Below are 25,498 nucleotides of genomic sequence, written 5' to 3' on the forward strand. Positions count from 1 at the left end.
CAAGGCAAGTCTTCTTGCCCAAGGTGTTGCCTTGGGGAAAGCAAAGCAATCAGGTTTTGCCAACCAATCAGTACCCATTTCTCCTGTAAAATAAAACATTGTGAATGTTTTGACATTTGGTTTCCTTGCACTTGTCTTGGTGAGTGCACAACAAAAGATTCTGGCAAAATGTTTCTCTTGTCACAATATTTCAAATGATTAATTGTTTGGTTTAAAATACTTCCATTAAGGGTAAGAAATATTTTTCAAGCATACTTTGCAAAATAAATAAGCATCTTTTTTTTTGCTGAGAGTACCCATGTTTTTGAAAATTGAAGCCATCCTCAGATTTTGAGTAAGTTGACTGCCCACACTTCACAGGTTTTCCACAGCAGCACATCACAAACCTTATAGCCATTAAATACAAAGGCATTGCTGTCAGCTCCAAGTTCGACGTCAGGTCTACATGCTGGCCTTGCCCAGCCAACACGCATTTCTCCTGCTGTCACTGCCTCAAACTCAAAGTACCACTTTCCAGTCTTGACTGCATAGGTCTCCTCCACTCGGAAGAAACGGATCTTGTCAATGCTAATTTTTTCCACTGTTTCACCGGCTTAAAATACAAAAATGGCAAATTATCACATTTAAGAGGTGACAAAATGCATTTCATGTAAAGAACTTTTCAATGTCAACACATTGATAGATAAAAATTTTGACATAGAATACTTCCATCATAATGACAGATAAACTAAATAAATTTCAGTCTCTCGTAACTTGACAAATTTCCATTTCCAATAATATTTTTCTATCTGATAACATGCTTTTGAAATGGAACCAAATTCTGCTGGATTTCCTCATTAAGTTCTGGTGCTAGGATGGGTGTAAACATGGGTAGGTTGAGAATGTTACTAATATCCTCAACACAACACATCAAAGGTATGTCAGGGGAAGTTACTGGGTGACCCAGTATACCCTTCCCAGGCTCCCGAACTCTGGCGAGCTGAAGAATGGTCTGGGTTCTTTTCAGGGCCTGTGTATATCCCCAAATGTTCAAAGAGAAAGGAAATAGATCCCAAAACTGTTCCATATTTGCATTTTTTTAAAAGAAACAAGATTCATTATTTTTATTGACTGCACTTACAGCTTCATTGGATTTTCTTGGCAATCAAAGTTCTGTAGAACTAGAAGGATCATTTTGGTACATCAGGAGAACAGAACGGGATATTCCACATCAGGGTGACAATCTCTGAAGCAGCCCTATTGATCCAAGGCATATCAATGGGTCTGCTTGAAGAATTTAGGAGGCAACAATAAAGTTCATTCCACCACATTTGCACTGAAGGAATGGATTGTCATAATTCTGGATTATAAAACTCACATTTCTTCTAAAAACAACTTTATAAATATTATTAATGTGGACATAATTTTTATTGAAGCTGGCGATGTTTTAAATTTTGGATGTGCAATGCAATGCCCCAAGGCAAACTGAGCATTTGAAGGTGGTGATCTCAGGCAAGATGGTCTGTTATTTGTCTTATTTCTTTCAAACTTAGATGCAGCCAGCCTCACTAACCCACTGAATGAAGAAATCAATAAAGTGAGCATCACACAAGTGGTGCTAAGTATATGGCTTGATCTCAGATTTTCACTGCAATTGGCCAGCATCATTTTATTTGTGACTTCAATTCCGTACATAAACACAGCTGCATTTTCATTTTAAGTTGAGTCAAATAAAAATTAGGTCTGCTCATAAAGTTGCTTTCTTGGCCATACTATTAATCAGACATACAGTTCTGGCACAGTGACTCAGTGGTTAGTACTGCTACCTCTCAGCACCAGGGACCTGGGCTCGCTTCCAGCCTTGGGTCACTATCTGTGTGCAATTTGTACAATCTCCCTGTGTCTGCATGGGTTTCCTCAGGTGCTCTGATTTCCTTTCACAGTCCAAAGATATGCAAGGTTAGGTGGATTTGCCATGCTGAATTACTCTATAGTGTCCAAGGATGTTCAGGCTCAAGGGATTAGCCTTGGTAAATTCAGGGATAGGGTGGGGGAAACTTAGTTTGGCTGGGTTGCTCTTCAGAGGGTCAATGCAGGCTCGATGGGCTGAATAGCCTCTTTCTGTGTTGTAAGGATTCTATGATGCATCATGTAAACCGCTTTACTCTTTATTACCTTTACTGCCAATCTTTAAATGTCCCAAGTTTCTTCAAATATGTTTCAATATAGAGTCATAGAGATGTACAGCATGGAAACAGACCCTTCGGTCCAACCAGTCCATGCCAACCAGATATCCCAACCCAATCGAGTCCCACCTGCCAGCACCCAGCCCATAACCCTCCAAACCCTTCCTATTCATATACCCATCCAAATGCCTCTTAAATGTTGCAATTGTACCAGCCTCCACCACTTCCTGTGGCAACTCATTCCATACACGTACTACCCACTTTGTGAAAAGGTTGCTCCATAGGTCTCTTTTATATCTTTCCCCTCTCACCCTAAACCTATGCCCTCTAGTTCTGGACTCCCCGGCTCCAAGGAAAAGACTTTGCCTATTTACCCTATCCATGCCCCTCATAATTTTGTAAACCTCTATAAGGTCACCCCCAGCCTCCGGCGCTCCAGGGAAAACAGCCCCAGCCTGTTCAGCCTCTCCCTGTAGCTCAGATCCTCCAACCCTGGCAACGTCCTTGTAAATCTTTTCTGAACCCTTTCAACTTTCACAACATCTTTCCGATAGGAAGGAGACCAGAATTGCATACAATATTCCAACAGTGGCCTAACCAATGTCCTGTACAGCCACAAGGTGACTTCCTAACTCTTGTACTCAATACTCTGACCAATAAAGGAAAGCATACCAAACGCCTTCTTTGCTATCCTATCTATCTGCGACTCCACTTTTAAGGAGCTATGAACCTGCACTCCAAGGTCTCTTTGTTCAGCAACACTCCCGAGGACCTTACCATTAATGTATAAGTCCTGCTAAGATTTGCTTCCCCAAAATGCAGCACCTCACATTTATCTGAAATAAACTCCATCTGCCACTTCTCAACCCATTGGTCCATCTGGTCCAGATCCTATTGTGATCTCTTCGCTGTCTATTACACCTCCAATTTTGGCGTCATCTGCAATCTTATTAAGTATATCTCTTATGCTCGCATCCAAATCATTTGTGTAAATGACAAAAAATAGAGGACCCAGCACTGATCCTTGTGGCACTTCACTGGTCACAGGCCCCCAGTCTGAAAAACAACCCTCCACCACCACCCTCTGTCTTCTATCTTTGAGCCAGTTCTGTATCCATATGGATAGTTCTCCCTGTATTCTAACCTTGCTAATCAGTCTCCCATGGGGAACCTTGTCAAATGCCTTACTGAAGTCCATATAGATCACATCTACCACTCTGCCCTCATCAATCTTCTTTGTTACTTCCTCAAAAAACTCAATCAAGTTTGTGAGACATGATTTCCCCCGCACAAAACCATGTTGACTATCCATAATCAGTCCTTGCCTTTCCAAATACATGTACATCCTGTCCCTCAGGATTCCCTTCAACAACTTGCCCACTACCGATGTCAGGCTCACTGGTTTATAGTTCCCTGGCCTGTCCTTACCATCCTTCTTAAACAGTGGCACCACGTTAGCCAACCTCCAGTCTTCTGGCACCTCAACTGTGCCTATCGATGATACAAATATCTCATATTAATCGGATAGTTTTCAGTCAGATGATGTTGACAGGGCAGCACTGACTGTCTTCCCTTGGCAGTGAATTTGGTGGCAGGTTCCATTTAATTGAGCAGGACAGTAGTACATGGGGACCCTCCCCACCCGAGTGAGAAGACCGTTCATGACCATCTCGGCCAACTGCTAATTGCTGCCCTTAAGTAAGTAAGCGAGCAAGTAGGAGAGTCACCACATGAAAAACCTGGGCAGCTGCCAGTCCCCCATTGCCTGACAGGTAGCAGGAAATGGGGAGGTCGAGAGAGCTGCTTCCTTGTTCTTTTGTGCAACTCCCCCTTTTCCAAAAGCCAGCCAGTCCCTCTCTGTAACCCCCACCCACTCACCCACTGGTGGCCTGCCCCTTTGGCAATCCTCTACTGGGTGCAGCCAGAGTTTCTGGTGGCACCTACAGACTATGGAGAGCTGTCAGCCAATCAGTGGTCAGTAGTTGTCAGGAGCTAGTATTTCCATGCTCAAGTTCCTACTTTCTGGGTAAGGCCAGACTCTGACCAATGAAATACCTGATGGGCACTTCCTCAATGAAAGTGGCACAGTTCCTCACTAGTTCTCCAACTGGCAGGTGACAGTCCAATTGCCAAGATTAATTATATCCTTCATTCCTCACTATGTGTGCCCAAATATAAACATTTGGAGAAAACTGCTTTTGAATTTCCTAATGATGATTCATAACATATTATTATTTAAAAGCTTGGGCTTTAAAGTTGTGAAGTTATAAATAACTTGAATGTTTGATTCATATTAATGTATAATGTTTTAAGAACTGAAAGACATGGGGTGGAATCTACTCAAACTCTTCATGCAACTGGCTTCTTCCAAAAATCCACTTGGGACTTTGTGTGGGATCTTTCAATGCCCAACTCGCAAATATATTAAGGCTGTACCCAATGTGATGTGTGTCAGATCACACTGCTTCATCTTTAACTCCATGGTTAGTGGAGTGTTGTAGCCTAGGCCACGGGCTTTGCCAATGGCTGGCATCCCCCAGGTGCAGGATGCTATAGATTATCCAGGTCATGTTCAGAGCACCACATTACAATGCAGCCGACTGCATCAAGAGAAAAAAGGTTCCGGTCCATATAGTCATTGGTGATCACCAATACCACATCTCTGCCAGATACCCTCAGAAATCAGAGATTCCTCTTGCTTGTCAGATTGATCCTCCACTTTGCTCCAATGCTGACTGTTCTACCCATCGTGTGCTGAAATGCTCCAGTGCAGTTCAACATTATTTCAAGGAACAACACATTATATGACTCAGCATTCCACAGCTGTCTGGGCTCAACACTGAGTTCAACTACTTTATATTATAACCTCTTCCTCCATCTTATTCTGTGTACTTTTGTTTCTTCCCTTTTGTTTTGCTGAATTGATCTTCAAGCTGCTCCTTTCTTTATTCCTTCATGTTGCATTCAGACATCTTGATGTGGTGATTTAAGCTTCGTTTGGATACAACCTTTGTTTCTCCACTATATCTGTTATCACATTCACAGGTTGTTACACCATGAAACCTTTCATCATCCCTGGCCTCCACCCGCTCACAGATCTTCTGCTTTAATCTTCTTCCTCCCACTCATCTTCAAGCAGATGAATGACTCTTTCATGTCTATTTCTCTTCAATTCTGATGAAAGACCATTGACACAAAATATTAATTTTCCTTCTCTCCAAAGTTGCTGTCTGGCCTGAGACTTTCTCATCCTTACTTTTATTTGTTATTGTAGATTTACAGCATCTGCAAATAGTAAATTTATTCTTTAAGACTTGAGCTCCACAGCTTATCCATCCTTTGTCCCATTTTAACTTTCACTGCTGTCTAACTGAGTGCTACCCCATCCCAATGTCCAGTGTGTCCCAACATCCTCTCATTGCTCAATATGGGATCCTAAGTAAACAAGCAGGAGGCTGAAAGAAGATAGCATGCCAGACAGCATCAGGAGGTGGAAAAATCAATGTTTCAGGCATAAACCTCTCCACCTCCTGATGCTGTCTGGCTTGCTGTGTTCTTTCAGCCTCCTGAAGAAGGGCTTATGCCCGAAACGTCGATTCTCCTGCTCCTTGGATGCTGCCTGACCTGCTGCGCTTTTCCAGCAACACATTTTCAGCTCCTGCCTGTCTACTTTGCATTCCAGCATCTGCAGTTTCTTTGTCTCTCAATGTGCCCTCACATCCAGAAAAGCCTTCAAATTGTTTAGAATGTTCACTTTTATTTAGTAAGAACAAACTGAACTAACATAAACAAATCAAAGCATTTCACTGTTCATATCTACCGCACCTTGGTGTCAATTAAATCCTTCCTGCTATTCTGTGCCTGATTCTGCTGCACTCTATCATATAGAAAGTAGTGTTCCTCCTTCTCAATGTTCTCATTATCCACTTTCTCAGCTCTTCAGAATCGATATCACTCCCTTGCCTGCTCCAGTTCTTCAGAACACAACAAGCAAGTACCATTTCTTCTCAACAGTTTTAGATTCCCCAGACAGATTCAAACACCAGAACCTCTCCTTCAGTATTCCTATTGTCTGATACACAGGACCATGGTTGAAGAATAGTCTGCATTGTATCTGCAGTCGGTTTCAATCGGGGAAGGTTATGTGACCCAGTCATAAACTACGGTTTGCAGAAGGTAACGCACATCTCGGAGTAACCATCTTGGTAAGGCTCTGGCCCTTGAGAATATGAGCACTCTCAAGGTGACAGACAACATGCAGCTCCAAGGGTACCTGGCACACAATGTTAAGATGCGATACCAATGATCACAGATAACTTGCACGTTGATGGAAGGGAACCCTTTTGTATTGATAAAGTCAACTACAGCATGAAATGGGCCTATCAACACACTTTGTATACAGTCTATAGTGTCTTGAATCTGGGAGAAGCCATCTTTCTTTCCAAAGCCGACTGTCAGGCTGCAGCACCGACCTCTACCCTAAGGAAGTGAGATGAAGCTTTGTTTCTCTCTCCTCAGTTGTTAGCAGACCTGCTGAGTTTCTCCAGCATTCTCCTTGCTTCTTTCGTATTGCCTGCTTGATCACTTGTGCCCAGTTATAAAGAAACAGTATGTGAAGCATGCGTTTATGGTTTGATGTAAATTTGGCATGCTTTGACTACAAACTAAGGAAGTTACTTGTATACATAACCAAAGAAACTGGGTTGTTTTATAACCATGACAATTTCTATTCCGTGATCTATGGCAATTGCAAATGTTGGCTTATGGGGTACAATGGTATTAAAGGAGGAAGCAATGAAATAAAGTCATTTATAAGTTAAAATAAAACTGATAGGTTTAGGTTTTGTGTTTTTTAACATCTATGGCAAAGAGATAAGAACTTTATTACAGCCCAAGAGGGGAATAAATGCCTGAACCACTCAGTCATAAATTCAATAAGGGTAGTTTGTCCAATCTCTGAAAATCCTAATTCCCAAATTCTGCTAGCATAAAAAATCTGAAATGCTATACATATCTTAAAAACCCAATAGGAGGATAATTTAAAGTGCAGTCTTGGTTGAAATTTTTAAACACCCAGCAAATAAACTACTGACAGCAGTATTCTCTGTTGTTCAAGACATGCTGCAAAGTCAGCGCTTAAACAATGCAATGTCAACCAAAGAAGCTGTTTCTGCAAGTTTTATTTAGGCCAAAAATAAGAGACAAAATATGCACCATAATTTTAAAGAATTAGTTTTCATCAAAAAAAAACAAGCTTCCCAAAAAGGAATGCCTAAGATCTTACCCTAACTCCTGAAACAGGCAGATTAATTGCTTGTTTCATTACAATAGATCTTATTCTGTACTTGACTATGCACTTGACTTTTTCAGTTGGGAAGCAAGAGAACTGTGTGTGGGCTTCCACCAAATAAACCTCGTGCAAAAAATACAGACACTATCGGCAGCAAAATGACCAAAGGTAACAGTTCGTTATGTTTTCAGACAAATGTTAAGCAAGGCACTAATATAATAAAGAGGAAAAGATACATTTTCAGGAAGATTATCCAAGAAAATCAACTAGTATTAAACTCAGAAGCACCTAATTGCAGGAATGTTATACACATTTTTAGAATAACTCTGATTGTTGTTTCTACACTTCATAAACTTAACGTTTTGATATTCTCAATTGAATGATCTGTTCTGTAGTAGTTAAACTCACCGGTTTCCTGGTCAGATGGTTCAATATTGTAACCATAGCCAATTAAAGTGCGAATTGCTTCACGTAAACTGTCTCTGTTTGACTTTTTGGTTCGTTCATCAAGGAGGCTATATGGCACCAATCGAGGGTTCCTTTTGTTCTTGATATCCTACAGGAAGTGACAGGCAATATTACCACACCAGATTTTTATGTATATTTTTATAAATATTTTCATTCATTTAGATTTTAATTTTATGGGGTGCAAACACAAAATAATGTCCTCGTTTATACCCAAAGATTCATGTTAAAACATTTTGAAAGAATACTCTCAAGCCTACCTATTAATGACTGTGAAACAGTGGTTCATGTTAAGTGGTTCATTTTACTGCACAATGAAAGCATGTCATGTTTGTGCTGATGCTCTAAAAGAACTAGGATTCTGGGTAATCCAAGATGGAGGACGGGAAAAATTTCTGGCTGTAAGAGCTGCCCTTTTTTTGAGGTATTTTAGATGCTGGAGGTGATTTCCTCGAATTCCAGGGGCAGCAATTATTGTTTTATATGCGGTTGCATTGTTTTGGAACTTTGGAAAAAAAAGTCAGAACAACAGTTTTAAAAGGGAGAAGAGCAGACAAAGGAAGCACATGGTGAGGACAGTGCAGGAGAGAGAGAATGAGTGAGAGAGAGAGAGAGAGAGAGAGAGAAAACCTGCACGGTTACTGTCTTTGCTGGTTTTGAATTCATGTATCACTGGACATCGGAGTGCATCTGGGAAAATTAACAAACAGTGAATTTCACAACTAATCTTGGAGGAACCGGTTTGGGCAAAGTTCACAACACAGAATCAGATAACTTAATTGTTGTTTTAAGTCTGTCCAAGAAAAAGGCTGTATTAGTGAGTACAGTGGGTTCTTTCTTGATTATATGATTTTGGAGATAAGTCTCTTGATTAAACTTAAAATATAAGCCATAGCTATTAATTTAACCTGGTGCAGTGTTTTGTAGAGAAATAAGACGGTGTCATTTTCTGGGTCTGTAGATTGTGAAGGAGCAAAAATGGCCTTTGCAGTGATATGTACTTCTTGTCAGATGTGGGAGTTTAAAGAGAGTTTAAGGGTTACTGCGAATTATATGTGCCATAAATGCTGTTGGATGCGAATCTTATCAGATCGAATGGATCGGTTGGAGAGACAGATAGAAGCGATGAGGAATTTGCAACAGCAACAGTATGTGATGGATGGCAGGTATAGGAAGGGGGGCAACAGATACAGTCACAGAGATGGGTTAACTCCAGGAAGGGTAAGAGAGGTGGGCACCGAGGGCAGGAGTCTTTTGTGGATACACCCTTTTCAAACAGGTATGCTGTTTTGGAAAATGTATGGGGTGATGGATTCTCAGGGGAACGTAGCACGAACAGCCAAGTTTCTGGTATTGAGACTGGCTCTAACGCAATAAGGGGTACGTCGGCTTCCAAGAGAGCAATTGTGTTAGGGGATTCTGTAATCTGAGGTACAGACAGACGTTTCTGTGGCCAGCAGAGAAAAAGCAGAATGGTGTGTTGTTTCCCTGGTGCCAGGATCAAGGATGTCTCAGAGAGGGTGCAGAATGTTCTCACGGGGGAGAGGGGCCAGCAAGAGGTCATTGTCCACATTGGAACCAACGGTATAGGAAGGGAAAAGGTTGAGATTCTGAAGGGAGATTACAGAGAGTTAGGCAGAAATTTAAAAAGGAGGTCCTCAAGGGTAGTAATATCTGGATTACTCCCAGTGCTACGAGCTAGTGAGGGCAGGAATAGGAGGATAGAGCAGATGAATGCATGGCTGAGGATCTGGTGTATGGGAGAAAGACTCACATTTTTGGATCATTGGAATCTCTTTTGGGGTAGAAGTGACCTGTACAAGAAGGACGGATTGCACCTAAATTGGAAGGGGACTAATATACTGGCAGGGAAATTTGCTAGAACTGCTTGGGAGGATTTAAACTAGTATGGTGGGGGGTGGGACCCAGGGAGATAGTGAGGAAAGAGATCAATCTGAGACTGGTACAGTTGAGAACAGAAGTGAATCAAACAGTCAGGGCAGGCAGGGACAAGGTAGGACTAATAAATTAAACTGCATTTATTTCAATGCAAAGGGCCTAACAGGGAAGGCAGATGGACTCAGGGCATGGTTAGGAACATGGGACTGGGATATCATAGCAATTACAGAAACATGGCTCAGGGATGGGCAGGACTGGCAGCTTAATGTTCCAGGTTACAAATGCTACAGGAAGGATAGAAAGGGAGGCAAGAGAGGAGGGGGAGTGGCATTTTTGATAAGGGATAGCATTACAGCTGTGCTGAGGGAGGATATTCCTGGAAATACATCCAGGGAAGTTATTTGGGTGGAACTGAGAAATAAGAAAGGGATGATCACCTTATTGGGATTGTATTATAGACCCCCTAATAGTCAGAGGGAAATTGAGAAACAAACTTGTAAGGAGATCTCAGCTATCTGTAAGAATAATAGGGTAGTTATGGAAGGGGATTTTAACTTTCCAAACATCGACTGGGACTGCCATAATGTTTAAAGTTTAGATGGACAGGAATTTCTTAAGTGCATACAAGACAATTTTCTGATTCAGTATGTGGTTGTACCTACTAGAGAAGGTGCAAAACTTGACCTACCCCTTGGGAAATAAGGCAGGGCAGGTGACTGAGGTGTCAGTGGGGGAGCACTTTCGGGCCAGCGAACATAATTCTATTCGTTTTAAAATCGTGATGGAAAAGGATAGACCATTCTAAAAGATTAAGTTCTAAATTGGAGATAGTGGTGAAAATGTGTTGCTGGAAAAGCGCAGCAGGTCAGGAAGCATCCAAAGAGCAGGAGAATCGACGTTTTGGGCATGAGCCCTTCTTCAGGAATGAAGAAGGGCTCAAGCCCAAAACGTCGATTCTCCTGCTCCTTGGATGCTGCCTGACCTGCTGCGCTTTTCCAGCAACACATTTTCAGCTCTGAACTCCAGGATATGCAGTCCTCACTGTATCCTAAATTGGACAAAGGCCAATTTTGACGGTATTAGGCAAGAGCTTTCGAAAGCTGATTGGAGGCAGATGTTCGCAGGTAAAGGGATGGCAGGAAAATGGGAAGCCCTCAGAAATGAGATAACAAGAATCCAGAGAAAGTATATTCCTGTCAGGGTGAAAGGGAAGGCTGGTAGGTATAGGGAATGATGGATGACTAAAGAAATTGAGGGTTTGGTTAAGAAAAAGAAGGAAGCATATGTCAGGTATAGACAGGATAGATCAAGTGAATCCTTAGAAGAGTATAAAGGAAGTAGGAGAATACTTAAGAGGGAAGTCAGGAGGGCAAAGCGTGGACATGAGATAGCTTTGGTAAATAGAATTATGGAGAATCCAAAGGGTTTTTACAAATATATTAAGGACAAAAGGGTAACTAGGGAGAGAATAGGGCCCCTCAAAGATCAGCAAGGTGGCTTTGTGTAGAGCCACAGAAAATGGGGGAGATGCTAAATGAATATTTTGCATCAGTATTTACTGTGGAAAAGGATGTGGAAGATATAGACTGTAGGGAAATAGATGGTGACAGCTTGCAAAATGTACAGATTACAGAGGATGAAGTGCTGGATGTCTTGAAACAGTTAAAGGTGGATAAATCCCCAGGACCTGATCAGATGTACCCTAGAACTCTGTGGGAAGCTAGAGAAATGATTGCTGGGCCTCTCGCTGAGATATTTGTATCATCGATAGTCACAGGTGAGGTGCCGGAAGACTGGAGATTGGCAAACGTGGTGCCACTGTTTAAGAAGGGCGGTAAAGACAAGCCAGGGAACTATAGACGGGTGAGCCTGACATCGGTGGTGGGCAAGTTGTTGGAGGGAATCCTGAGGGAAAGCATGTACATGTATTTGGAAAGGCAAGAACTGATTCGGGATAGTCAACATGGCTTTGTGCATGGGAAATCATGTCTCACAAACTTGATTGAGGTTTTTGAAGAAGTAACAAAGAGGATTGATGAGGGCAGAGTGGTAGATGTGATCTATATGGACTTCAGTAAGGCGTTTGACAAGGTTCCCCATGGGAGACTGATTAGCAAGGTTAGAATACAGGGAGAACTATCCATATGGATACAGAACTGGCTCAAAGGTAGAAGACAGAGGGTGGTGGTGGAGGGTTGTTTTTCAGACTGGGGGCCTGTGACCAGTGGAGTGTCACAAGGATCAGTGCTGGGTCCTCTACTTTTTGTCATTTACACAAATGATTTGGATGCGAGCATAAGAGATATACTTAGTAAGTTTGCAGATGACGCCAAAATTGGAGTTGTAATAGACAACGAAGACAACACAATAGGATCTTGACCAGATGGGCCAATGGGCTGAGAAGTGGCAGATGGAGTTTAATTCAGATAAATGTGAGGTGCTGCATTTTGGGAAAGCAAATCTTAGCAGGACTTATACACTTAATGATAAGGTCCTCGGGAATGTTGCTGAACAAAAAGACCTTGGAGTGCAGGTTCATAGCTCCTTGAAAGTGGAGTCGCAGGTAGATAGGATAGTGAAGAAGGCATTTGGTATGCTTTCCTTTATTGGTCAGAGTATTGAGTACAAGAGTTGGGAAGTCACCCTGCGGCTGTAAAGGACATTGGTTAGGCCACTGTTGGAATATTGTATGCAATTCTGGTCTCCTTCCTATCGGAAAGATATTGTGAAAGTTGAAAGGGTTCAGAAAAGATTTACAAGGATGTTGCCAGGGTTTGAGGATTTGAGCTATAGGGAGAGGCTGAACAGGCTGGGGCTGTTTTCCCTGGAGCTTTGGAGGCTGGGGGGGTGACCTTATAGAGGTTTACAAAATTATGAGGGGCATGGATAGGGTAAATAGGCAAAGTCTTTTCCCTGGGGTCGGGGAGTCCAGAACTAGAGGGCATAGATTTAGGGTGAGAGGGGAAAGAGATAAAAGAGACCTATGGAGCAACCTTTTCACAAAGTGGGTGGTACGTGTATGGAATGAGTTGCCACAGGAAGTGGTGGAGGCTGGTACAATTGCAACATTTAAGAGGCATTTGGATGGGTATATGAATAGGAAGGGTTTGGAGGGATATGGGCCGGGGGCTGGCAGGTGGGACTAGATTGGGTTGGGATATCTGGTCGGCGTGGACAGGTTGGTCCGAAGGGTCTGTTTCCATGCTGTACATCTCTACGACTCTATGACTCTAACAAGCATTTAGCTTTAATTAACAATCTTTTGTCCAAATACCCTTGTAAAGACATTGCCAGGATTGAAGAGTTTTTGTTGTAGGGAGAGGCTGAAGAGACTGGATTTATTTATCCCCTGGAGAGTCAGAGGCTGAGGTGTGACCTTATAGAAGTTTATAAAATCATGAGGGGTATGGATAGGGTGAACAGGCGAAGTCTTTTCTTCAGGATAGGGGAATCAAAGGTAGAGGCCATAGGTTTAAGTTGAGAGGGGAAAGATTTAAAAAGGACCGGAGTGGTAACTATTTCACGCAGAGAATGGTGCATGTTTGGAGAAAGCTGCCAGAGGTGGAGGAGGCTAGTACAATTACATTTAAAAGGCATCTGGAAGCATACATGAATAGGAAGGGTTTGGAGGGGTATTGGCCAAATGCTGACAAACGTTTCCATGCCATATGACTTTGACTTTATTTGACCTTTACATTTGTTTTTCAAAGCTGTAGTGGATTCAACTTTGACCATTTTTTCTAGTCAGACACTCTGGCTCTGAATAATCTCCTATGAAACCAATGTGCTTAATGTTGGATTTTATTACAATAACCCACTTCATTTTGCACCCTTATGGGATTGTCACATGAAGCTAATTGAAACACTTTGTTATATGGTATGAGGCTTGCAGCGAGGCTTATGTAAAATTAGGTGCAACTGCATTACACTAACACACACAAATACACAACAATGTCACATGCACAACAGCTGCTATATCGGAATTTAATGGTGATGTTACAATGTTGTTGAGATCTAAGATCAAAGCAGATGATGAGCAATTCACCTCCTGACTCCCCAAATCTTGCCCACCATTTACAAGGTACAAATCAGTGGTGTGATGGAATACTTTCCACTTGCCCGGATGACTGCAGCTCCAACAACACTTTCAATGCTGGGTACATGCTAGACAAAGAAATTCATTTGTTTTGGCATCACATCCACAAAACACCTACTCCCTCCACCACCAACGCTCATTCATCAATAAGATGCCCTGCAGAAGTTCACCAAGACTTCTTCGACAGCACACTTCCACCTAGAAAAACAAGGGCAGCAGGTACATGGGAACACCACCACCTCCAAGCTACTCCCCATCCTGACTTGGAAATATATCCTTGTTCCTCCAGTGTCACTGGGTCAAAATCAACAGCTCAAAAAGTTCATTTTTGCCAGGTGGTCTCACCATACCAACAGAGTCTGAACAAGCATGTTCTTTCAAGTCATTCAAATATGAGCTAAGACTCTCTAGGAAAATAATCTTTATACTTAAGCAACTAGTAATACTACAAGCCCTATGTCATAGGCATGCTAGATCATACACATAGGTGATATGGGTACAGAAAAAAATACAAACGATTGCAACATGAATTCACGTTTTGATCCAATTTAAATAAGGACAATCAACCAAGTAATCTAATTGTGTGCAACACGTCAACTCCATCCATCTCAACAAACCAGATATCTTTTCATCCCTCACCAGATTTCTTCCAAGCCCTTACTGCAAGATTGCACTTCCAAAGGTATATTACATCATCAACTTTGAAATGAGACACACACACACACACACACACACATTGTTGACACATGGACCACTCCATTTGATATGTTCAATGTTCCTCAAAAATTGTCAGCAGTACAATAATGTACCATTCCAACACATGTAAACGAGACGAGGTGTTCCAATATTGTATACCTTCTCCTCATAACCCTCATGTGGTCTCACAGAATGTACTGTCCTTACTATAAAATTCGTGATAGTCAGGTGTAAACTGACTTGCCAAGATTCTCATAGCTATGCTAAATCTATTTGCTATTTCTCCAGACAAAGATCTATTCTCACCAGCAATTCTCATGTTTCGAAGTTAGATCCACAGAATTCTCCCCTCCCACACTGTCACCATTCAACTATAGTTCCAAATCAATTGCCATCCTGATGTGGAATGATTTCACCTTTCCTTCGGTGTCAGTGGATCATAATTCTTGTCCTTAGAGCAAATACTGTGGTGGTCCAAGCAGCTCACCACTATTCCCTCAAGGGCATCTAGGGATGGGCAATAAATACTGACCCAGCCAGCAAAGCCCGCATCCCATGAATGAATAGATAGATATGTACATACTATATTGTTGGAAAGAAGGGAAGACCTGATAGCAGAATACAATTAATGGACAGATAGGCATTTGTCCCATCTTAAAAGGGGAAAAAGTACAAGAGTTTGAGCCTTTCATATGAACACATGGGTTTGTGGGAAGATAAAATATCTTTGTGGCTAGGCTATATGATGATGCAGTGAACAATGCCCAAGAAATTGGCAACTGTGTACTTTTAATTATCTGTCACTCAGATTTCAGGCCAGATAACAGCCATACATTTTATGAAAAATGCTACTCATCCATTTATAATGACAGGCAGCACACCAGAATAACTATAAAAGGTCATGTTGTATGTCCAAAACGTTAAGTAAACATGTAGAGGCAATTATCTATATGCAGCCTTGTACATGTCATCAAAATAGAGTCCCCTCTCTTTAACGGGAAAAACGGTTTCACAGAACGCACACTACATGCGAGCCTGTGACACTATAGCAGTGTGAATAGTTAGCGATACTAATAAATTTCAAGACATCTGCCTGAACAAGAACCCAGGCCTTTGTTCTATCTGTTATGTGAGCTAATATATAGGAAAGCACTCAAAACATATCATACTGGCAGTGGTGCAGGACTCAAGAAACCATGTCAATCTTTCATATCTCACCTCCTTTTGTTTGATCTTAGTCAGCTTCTATGCCCCTGGAATTCTTTGCAATCACAGAATCACAGAACATATCTCAACAACGAGATTATAATCCAATCGCAGTGAAATTTGATTATTGTCTCCCTGGCAACGTACATTTAATTGCAGGATTGATGCAATGGAGCTACACACCATATGCTACTTCAATTACTCTGCATCACAATCACCTGTTGGATGCCATAGGTCCATCCTTGTTTGATTCTGTCTTTTGCCCAGACGTTGTGTGCATTTTCTGCCAACTTGTCAACCAGAACATCCTGAGCAGCGAGTAGTTTAATATCCGAAAGGTCCAGCGGAGCGGGCTTATAGCCATTCGACATCATGTAACTAAAATTAATTAAAAATCGAGATTTGCAAAACTACAAGTATATTTAGTTAATCAACAAAATATTTTATGCAGTCAGATAAAACAAGCAATATTTAATCAAAGAAAGCTAACCGGCTTTAAAAATATTTGATGATTAGCATAAAGCAGATTTCAGATCATAAGTATCATTGCATTCACTTAACTGGATGTGGTTATGTTTTCTGCACACATTGCTAGAAGGTCAACAGTGTAATGTATCATGCAATGTGGATTTAGTCACAGTTTGTTTTGAGGAAGCTGCTAATTCAAACACATTCGCCAACTGTCACCAACTGCTTAAATCCTTAACAAATAAACCTATGTCTTTTTATGTTAACCAACCCTTTACACATGGTTGACAAAATAACTCACAGAGGCACCATGTCCCCCCCCCCCCCCCCCTCAAATTACAGATGGGAAGTCCTTAACACTGATCCAGCTCCGTCAGAGTCAGCTCTCACAGTGAATAGGATGTCTGACCCATCTGTTTATTTTTTTTAAACCCCCACACTACCACCTAATTGTGGTAGTGCTTATTTTTCCCCAGCATCCATGGTGTGTGTGTGTGTGCAGGTGTGAGACACAGTGAGAGACACAAGGTGCCCATCTATTTATTTTTCTTCTCCTGTCTATTTTTTTCTTTTTTTAAGCACTGCCCTAACCCTTCTGTTTATTTTTTTTCTTTTTATTAAACCCCCACACTACCGCCTAACTGCGGTAGTGCTTATTTTTCCCCAGCACCCATGGTGTGTGTGTGTGCAGGTGTGAGACACAGTGAGAGACACAAGGTGCCCATCTGTTTATTTTTTTCTTTTTATTCTATTTTTTTTTTTTCTTTTTTTTTTAATTTAACCCCCACACTACCACCCCATCTGTTTATTTTTTTTCTTTTTTCTTTTTTTTTCCCAAGGCCAAGCCTCCTGTTTATATTTTTTCTTTTTTTGTGTGTGCAGGTGTGAGACACAGTGAAAGACACAACATGCACGAATCTTTATTCAAATTCCACCACCAGGAAGATAGGAAAACACCCGGGTGGCCACTGACAACACTGCCCTTCACATCAAAGGGCAGTGCTGTGTGATCAAAACAGTGAAGGGGAGGGGAGGGACTAAATCAAAATAGAGTTGGAGGGAGAAATGATGCACTCCACTCCCTGCGGCACCCACCTCTCCCTGAACAACTCCAGGGTGTTGGTCGACACCGCGTGCTCCTTCTCCAAGGACACCCGGGCTCTAACGTAACCGCGGACCCATCTGTTTATTTTTTTTTCTTTCTTTTTTCTTTCTCTTTTTTTTTGCTTATTTTATCCCCAGCACCCATGGTGTGTGTGTGCAGGTGTGAGACACAGTGAAAGACACAAAGTGCACGAATCTTTATTCAAAATACACCTCCAGGAAGATAAGAAAACACCCGGGTGGCCAGTGATAACACTGCCCTTCACATCAAAGGGCAGTGCTGTGTGATCAAAACAGTGAAGGGGAGGGTAGGGACTAAATCAAAATAGAGTTGGAGGGAGAAATGATGCACTCCACTCCCTGCGGCGCCCACCTCTCCCTGAACAACTCCAGGGTGTTGGTCGACACCGTGTGCTCCTTCTCCAAGGACACCCGGGCTCTAACGTAACCGCAGACCCATCCTTTTATTTTTTTTTATTTTTTTTATTTTTTTTTTCATTAAAGGGCAGTGCTGTGTGAATCCCTATTTATATATTTTTTTTCTCTTTTTTCTTTTTTGTGAGACACAGTGGAAGACACAAAGTGCACCAATCTTTATTCAACCCATCCTTTTATTTTTTTTCTTTTTTTTTCCCCTTTAACCCCCACACTACCACCTAAGTGCGGTAGTGCTTATTTTAGCACTCCTTTTTTTTTTTCTTTTTTTCCCAAACCCTAACATTCCTATTTAATTTTTTTTTTTATTTTAACCCCCACACTACCACCTAAGTGCGGTAGTGCTTATTTTATCCCCAGCACCCATGGTGTGTGTGTGCAGGTGGGAGACACAGTGAGAGACACAAAGTGCACGAATCTTTTATTCAATTTCCACCACCAGGAAGATAGGAAAACACCCGGGTGGCCAGTGACAAACACTGCCCTTCACATCAAAGGGCAGTGCTGTGTGATCAAAACAGTGAAGGGGAGGGTAGGGACTAAATCAAAATAGAGTTGGAGGGAGAAATGATGCACTCCACTCCCTGCGGCGCCCACCTCTCCCTGAACAACTCCAGGGTGTTGGTCGACACCGTGTGCTCCTTCTCCAAGGACACCCGGGCTCTAACGTAACCGCGGACCCATCCTTTTATTTATTTTTTTTTTCATCAAAGGGCAGTGCTGTGTGAATCCCTATTTATATTTTTTTTTCTCTTTTTTCTTTTTTTTTCTTTTTTGTGAGACACAGTGGAAGACACAAAGTGCACCAATCTTTATTCAACCCATCCTTTTATATCTGTCAGCCAGGGGTCCCTGATTGGACAGGGTTAACAGTCCTAATCAAGGAACTCATACTTTATGACCCACCTAACTGATCTCATTATAATCACTAACATTAATGCTTCATTAGTCTTAAAATCAGGAATAAAAGGCTAGTTTAAAGACAATCATGAAATAAATTATTGTTGATTGTCGTAAAAACTGATTTGGTTCATTTAAGTCCTTTGGGGAGGAAATCCACCATCGTTACCTGGACTCATTTGACTCTAGATCCACAATGCAGTAGTTGACTCTTAATTGCTGTTTGTGGAAATAGCACGGGGCTAATCCAGCAAACCCTACATCCCACGAATGAATAAAAATAAAACAGGAAAGCACAAGAGAAAGCATGCCAAATTTCTCTTTTGGTTTAAAGTGAAAAGAAAGCCTCTGAAGAATTTATTGCTTAAAATCATTCCTTTTGTAGTATTTAATTTTTTAAAAAAGGATGATAAACAAATGTATTTTACTTTCTGCCCTAAAAGCATCTTCAGAAGTTAAAACATTTTGACAGAAACATTTCACCTGAAGGAAGGTGAGTCAACTGGAGATTTGTACTGCCTCTTATCAGGAAGGTGCACTGGCCAATCAGAGAGTGGGAAGGCCATCAGGAGGACTTCCCTTGGAATTAAGACTCTGTGCAGGGGGGGTCTAGAAATCTCACATACAGAGAGCTAGTGTTCAGTCAGAAGCAGACAGTTCTTCGGCTCAGTAGTGTCAAAGGGGCGACTATTCTCCTTCAGAAAAAAACACCCACCAGAGTTGTAGGATTGTGGGAAGACTAGGCCTCAGGCAAGTCAAATGAAAGTAGGAGTTTTCTCAGGGTCGGCCACACTGGAATAGGGCTGCAACAGGAACAGCAGCATGGAAAATGATGGCCTTTAGCAGGATCTGTGGTTTCCTGGTGTCCAGACCTTCTAACAGGCAATGACTGCCTTTGATCAAGGGGTCTACTCCCCCAAGGTGACAAGCTGGCTGCACAGTTTCAGTTGACATGCAGACTGCTTCGTGCCAGGTCCATCTAGGAGCAGCATTAATTGGCAACCTTAGCGAGTTCTCTTATAATTACTGATCTGGTTTCGACTTAGTTAATCAATAAATTATCACAGTTTCTCTCTGGCAGAAAGCTTGTTTAACACTGTCCACACCTGGAAAAAAGTTTAAGCTTAAAGCAGTAAAATGTCAAATGTTAATCACAAGCAAGCAATACCTTATTTTAAAGAAATAGATTAAACCTTAATATTGCTTCCTTGCTCACCAAACAGGCAGCTTTACACTGTTCCAGCTGCACTCCAGGTGGGCTTTAAGTTTACTGCTATCCCTCCTAATTAAATGCCCTTTCTTCCTCCATTCTCACCACCAACAACACACAGAAGACTGCATTCAGGTTTTAACTTGATTACTTTGTTTTTGAGCTGTAAATGTGCATCTTGAATAAAATACTTGTACCACAAAAAAAGGCATGCATTTAATCCAATAGGTGGCATTGTGAACATAACTTTGCAAAGCTAACAAAATGGTAACTGACTAAATAATATAACAGGGACTGAGAGCTGCATTATGTTGTAAAAGAAAGCCAAATATATTCATCTATGAAAAGAAAACTTCTCAGCAACATTTTCACGACTGTGATAAACTTACTTTTTGGGAAGTTTCAATCTTTGTAAATCTTCTTCAGCTTTTGGTTTAATGTGAACCACATGGCAGCCAAAAGCTAGTAAGGTCCTGTGAAGATATTTCAACAAACCCCATGAACACCACCAACAAAATGGAAATAAATAGCAAAACAAAGTAACAAATAGATTTTCCTCTTTAAATACTGAACAAGATTTTTGTACCTACTTTAAAGTTTCAAGGGACATTTGTAAATTGTAGTTTCTCTCTTGTTCTGGTAGTTTATCAAAATTCACCAGACAAGGGTGCTGTCTCTTGTTGTCATCGCGTACCTGAAGGGAAGAGAAAGACACTTAAGCTAAATTATGTAGTCTTCATCAGTGGGTTGGAAGGAATTGAGCACTCGTCATTATTCAATGGCATGAAGTTGCCTCCAGGAAGTTTGCTGACATTTGAGCTCATTGAGGCCCTTCAGTGGTAAAACACAGCAACTCTGGGATGGATTTTCACAGTTCATTTTAACGCAAGATACATCTGGTATATTTGTCGCTGCCATCTTATTTCCTGGTTCGGATCTACGGTCGTGGTTGGTCTAGCAGGGCAGGGGAAAACCATTTCATTGTCTCACAAGACGACACTTTTTGTCTTGCACATGATTATTGCCTGATAACCTGATTGCCTGATAATTGCCTGATAACCACAATGAGTGGTGGGCCTGTGGAATTCATTGCCACAGAGTGCAGTGGATGCTGGACGCTAAATGTCTTCAAGGCAGAAATTGATAAATTCTTGATGTCACAAGGAATTAAGGGCTACGGGGAGAATGCGGGTAAGTGGAGTTGAAATGCCCATCAGCCATGATTGAATGGCGGAGTGGACTCGATGGACCGAATGGCCTTACTTCCGCTCCTATGTCTTATGGTCTTAAGGTTCAAGTTCCATTGGTACTGAAGGTAATGTTGCACAGAGTTTGAGGGACTGCAAAAATAATATCCTCAGCATTAACCTTTCTCAATTCCTTATAGAACATCTTCCCCAAGCTTTCTCCCCCACAATGTAAACAAAATATATTTGTTTATGTAAGTACATTTACCATTATCCTTTCCCCTCTCCCACCCCATAAAGAGGTTTTACTATGCTCGCAAAATATATTTTGAGAGCATTGTAAAACCTCCTTATGGGGTGGAGGAGGGAAAACGTTAATGGTAAATGTACTTACATAAACAAATGTATTTTGGAAGATTGATAAGTCTTTGGGTTGAAGCCTGTTAACTTTGATTCTGTTCTTGACAGTGCGAGATATATGTCAGCCACATACATTATGATATTCCTCACTGGGTATGTCCCAGTCAAGGATTGGTGGACAACTGGTCCACAGTGGAATGAGGTTCTTCAGCCATGTGAACAACACATGATCGTCGATTGGCTGCAGCTCCTTGAATGGCGGTACTTCTGGCTGAAGTAAATGCTTCTTGCCTTTGTCATAATTTTAAGATTCAATCAAACTTAGCCTTGCCTGAAGCTTTTAATTCTGGCTTCACAACATTCCTTAGTCTGACACCACCTTTTAAATGACTTTTATGGCCTTGACTTCCCTTAATGTAACCACGGCTCATGGTGTCTGCCTGCTATCTCTGTCTTAAATTTGATTTGGGACCTCTTTTACGGATTCTCAGCACTATAGATTTTGCCTCACTATGAGTTTATTTTCTTCAGGGTTCTTGAAGGCTCCATTCTTTTAGCTACTGCCAGTCTGCACAAGCAGCTTTTATAAGATCCTTCAGACCTCCTCTGCTAGCTCCCTAGTTGTAAGATGACACAATGCCCATTGGCACACTGTTGTATAATGGATCTTCACCACAGCTCACGTTGATACAAGATACATCTGGCAGACACATTTGCAACCATCCTTCTCTTTCTTGGCAGAACCTACATGTTCCAGTTAGTTTGGAGGAAAGCCACTTGCTAATTTCATGAGAAGAAGCTCTTTTCTTAAACAAGATGTAGTTTATTGTACAATGGCAACAAGATACATGTTACATGCTTTTGACGGACATTGTTACAAAGATTATGAGGGAGACCCCAATGTTAGGTCTTACTTCTCCAAGATCCAAAGTTATTGCCCTGCCTGAGGCCCATATGGCATCATCATATTGGGTGATGCTTAAATAATTCCTCTGTGTTAACCCTTTCAGGACCTTGTACAATGCCAATGGTGGTAGGAGCTGGAACATGTCAGTTAGGGAGCATGACAGCTGTAGTTACATGGGTTAATGTTGATCATAGATAGTAGGACCTAATCTGTCAACACCCTTGGCTTATTGGAGACAGTGTCACCAACCTCCCCCTCCCTAACAACTCCACATTATATTCCATATGCCAAATATTTGTCCATTTACTTAACCTATCAATATCTCTCTGTAAACTGTTTGTATTCCTCTCACAACCATCTTTTCCACCTATTTTTGTGTCGTCTGCAAATTTAGCTACATTACATTCAGTTTCTTCCTCTGAGTCACTAATATATGTTGTAAACACTTGTGGTCCCGGCAGTGATCCCTGTGGAATGTACTGATCATAGATTACCAATCGGAAAACAAGCTCCTTATCCCTCACCACTCATTATTTCCTGCCCATGAGCCAATTCTCTATCTGTGCCAAGATACTACCTCCACTACTGTGGGCTCTTACTTTATGATTTTACCTTTTGTGAGGGTCCTTGACAAACACCTTCTGGAAGTCCAAATACAACACATCAACTAGTTCCCCTTTGTCCAGCCTTGGTGAGACTTCCACGGAAAACTCTAATAAATTAGTCAGAAACAATTTCCCTTTCAATGAAGCCAAGCTGATTCTGCTTGATTTGATTATGATTTTCCAAATGTTCTGCTATTACTTCTTCAATAATTGAGCCAATCAGATTAAAGAATTGTGAAGTAAGTAACACATGACTGAGAAGGGAGTATAAATTCGAATGGGTGAATTCAATGCCAAATCAGGTACAGAAAGAGAGACAAAATGATGGGAAGACAAATCCTTTGATGGTATTTTATGCTTGTTCACCAGTGCTTGAAGTTTTATTTAATTGAAAAGTTTTCTACTTAAATGGCCCAAGTCTAGAATTCTGGGAGTCCCTCTGCATTAATAGCAACTCGGTGAATGGAGTCTGTCCCAAGTTGTGGGGTTGGTGCATTTGTGTGGTCACGGTGCATCATTATCAATATAAGGCAGAGCAGGTCAAGAGCTCACCAAGGCTCCTCACCAAGTATGAAGAATAAAGGCAAGGACTTCTTTATCTCCAAAAACAGTCATTCTTCATTTTCCAATAAGTAAATAAACCCATCTATAAAATTGATTGTCTCAGTCTAACTAAGGTCTCAAGATTTCAAAAGTATTTCAATGGTAATTACGACCCATCTGAGGAAATTTAAACACAGGAATCCCTCAGACTTGCTGTAGAGAAGTGGGGTGAAAAACTTTCATTTCACTTCCTCTGTTACCTTGCTGGGAAAAATAAAGGGGCTTGTTTACCTTCTAGACTTTGATTATTTTGGAGAATCTACACTCAAAGTCTTGCCCTTTACATTCACATGCACAGATATGAAAAAAAGATGGCAGCACCAGCACAGTAGGTAGTGTTTGGGCTACTGAGCCTGTACCCCTATCTCTTTTCCTTCATCTCTTCTTTTTTCTTCTCTTCGCCTTCCAAGGGGCTGTTGTAGATATGGCAGTGACTGGAGCAGGGACACAGAGTTTCTGTAGGTCTGCAGCCTGTACTCTCAGCAGTGGTGGTGAGGTGTTGGCTGCAGTGGTGGTAGAGCGGGGACTCTTGGCTGCGCTAAGCTAGAATAAGGGACTCTGGTGGTGGGATCATGTCATCAACTGAGGCAGTGTTGGTGCCCAGAGTGGAGACTCCTGGCTTCAGTAGGCCCAGAGCAGGGAATTTTGGAGGCAGTGACAGGTGATTGATTGCGGGCAGCATCAGTGTTGGAGTAGGGACTCCTGACTTTGGTCGGCCTGGAGTAGGGATTCTTGGTTGTGTCAGCGAGACAACGGAGGCATGACGAGCCGGGATATCCTGGGGCATCGGTGCTGTCATTACTGCAGCCAGAATGGGGACTCCTTGTGGCCAACTTTGTAGAGATATCGCAGAAGCCCTGGAGACATGTTTGGGACACTGATTGATGAAGCTGAACTCTACTTCGGTACTTCCTTTATTATTCTTTTGTAACATAAAATAGCACTGGATTGTGGCAACAAAACAGGGGCGGCACAGCAGCTGCCTCATGGTGCCAGGGACCTGGTTCAATTATACCCTCAGGCAACTGTCTGTGTGGAGTTTGCACATTCTCCCCGTGTCTGTGTGGCTTTCCTCTGGGTGCTCCAGTTTCCTCCCACAATCCAAAGATGTGCAGGTTAGGTGAATTGGCCATGCTAAATTGTCCATTGTGTTCAGGAATGTATAGGTTAACTGCATTAGTCAGGGGTAAATATAGGGTAGAGGAATGAGTCTGGGTGGGTTACTCTTCAAAGGGTCGGTATGAACTTGTTGGGCCAAAGGGCCTGTTTCATTGAACATAGAACAATTACAATGTAGTACTGGCCTTTCGGCCCTCGATGTTGCACCAACCTGTGGAACCAATCTGAGGCCCATCTAACCTACACTATTCCATTCTTATCCATATGCCTTTCCAATGACCGTTTAAATGTCCTTAAAGTTGGTGAGTCTATTACTATTGCAGTCACTGCGTTCAACGCTACCCACCACTCTCTGAGTAAAGAAACTACCTCTGACATCTGTCTTATATCTATCACCGCTCAATTTAAAGCTATATCCCCTCGTGCTAACCTTCACCATCCGAAGAAAAAGGCTCTCATTGTCCAACTTATCTAACCCTCTGATTATCTTATATGTCTCAATTAAGTCACCTCTCAACCTTCTTCTCTCTAACAAAATCAACCTCAAGTCCTGCAGCCTTTCGTCGTGAGACCCTCCCTCAATACCAGGCAACATCCTAGTAAATCTCCTCAGAATCCTTTCCAAAGCTTCCACATCATTCCTATAATGCGGTGACCAGAACAGTATGCAATACTCCAATACAGCAGAGTTTTGAACAGCTACCGCATGATCTTATGGTTCTGAAAGTCAATCTCTCTACCAATAAAAGTTAACACCCAACATGCCTTCTAAACAACCCTATC

General features: G+C 41.8%; 1 protein-coding gene across 11 annotated transcripts in view; it reads right to left on the minus strand.

Annotated features, from left to right (window-relative positions):
• The window catches only part of ryr3 (ryanodine receptor 3), a 370,356-nt gene that overhangs the window by 203,679 nt on the left and 141,179 nt on the right, over positions 1-25,498 (minus strand). For all 11 annotated transcript variants that reach the window (XM_043697973.2, XM_043697975.2, XM_043697971.2 and 8 more), the window contains 5 exons: positions 20,525-20,628; positions 20,324-20,407; positions 16,036-16,195; positions 7,864-8,011; positions 387-592 (listed from right to left, as the gene is read on the minus strand). In XM_043697973.2, the coding sequence (XP_043553908.2) occupies positions 387-592; positions 7,864-8,011; positions 16,036-16,195; positions 20,324-20,407; positions 20,525-20,628 (702 nt within the window). The remainder of the gene's footprint in view (positions 1-386; positions 593-7,863; positions 8,012-16,035; positions 16,196-20,323; positions 20,408-20,524; positions 20,629-25,498) is intronic.

The sequence above is a fragment of the Chiloscyllium plagiosum genome, unplaced genomic scaffold (genome assembly GCF_037043375.1).
Source record: "Chiloscyllium plagiosum isolate Xiang-an unplaced genomic scaffold, Cpla_swu_hap1 HiC_scaffold_8, whole genome shotgun sequence".
Classification (NCBI taxonomy): Eukaryota; Metazoa; Chordata; class Chondrichthyes; order Orectolobiformes; family Hemiscylliidae; genus Chiloscyllium; species Chiloscyllium plagiosum.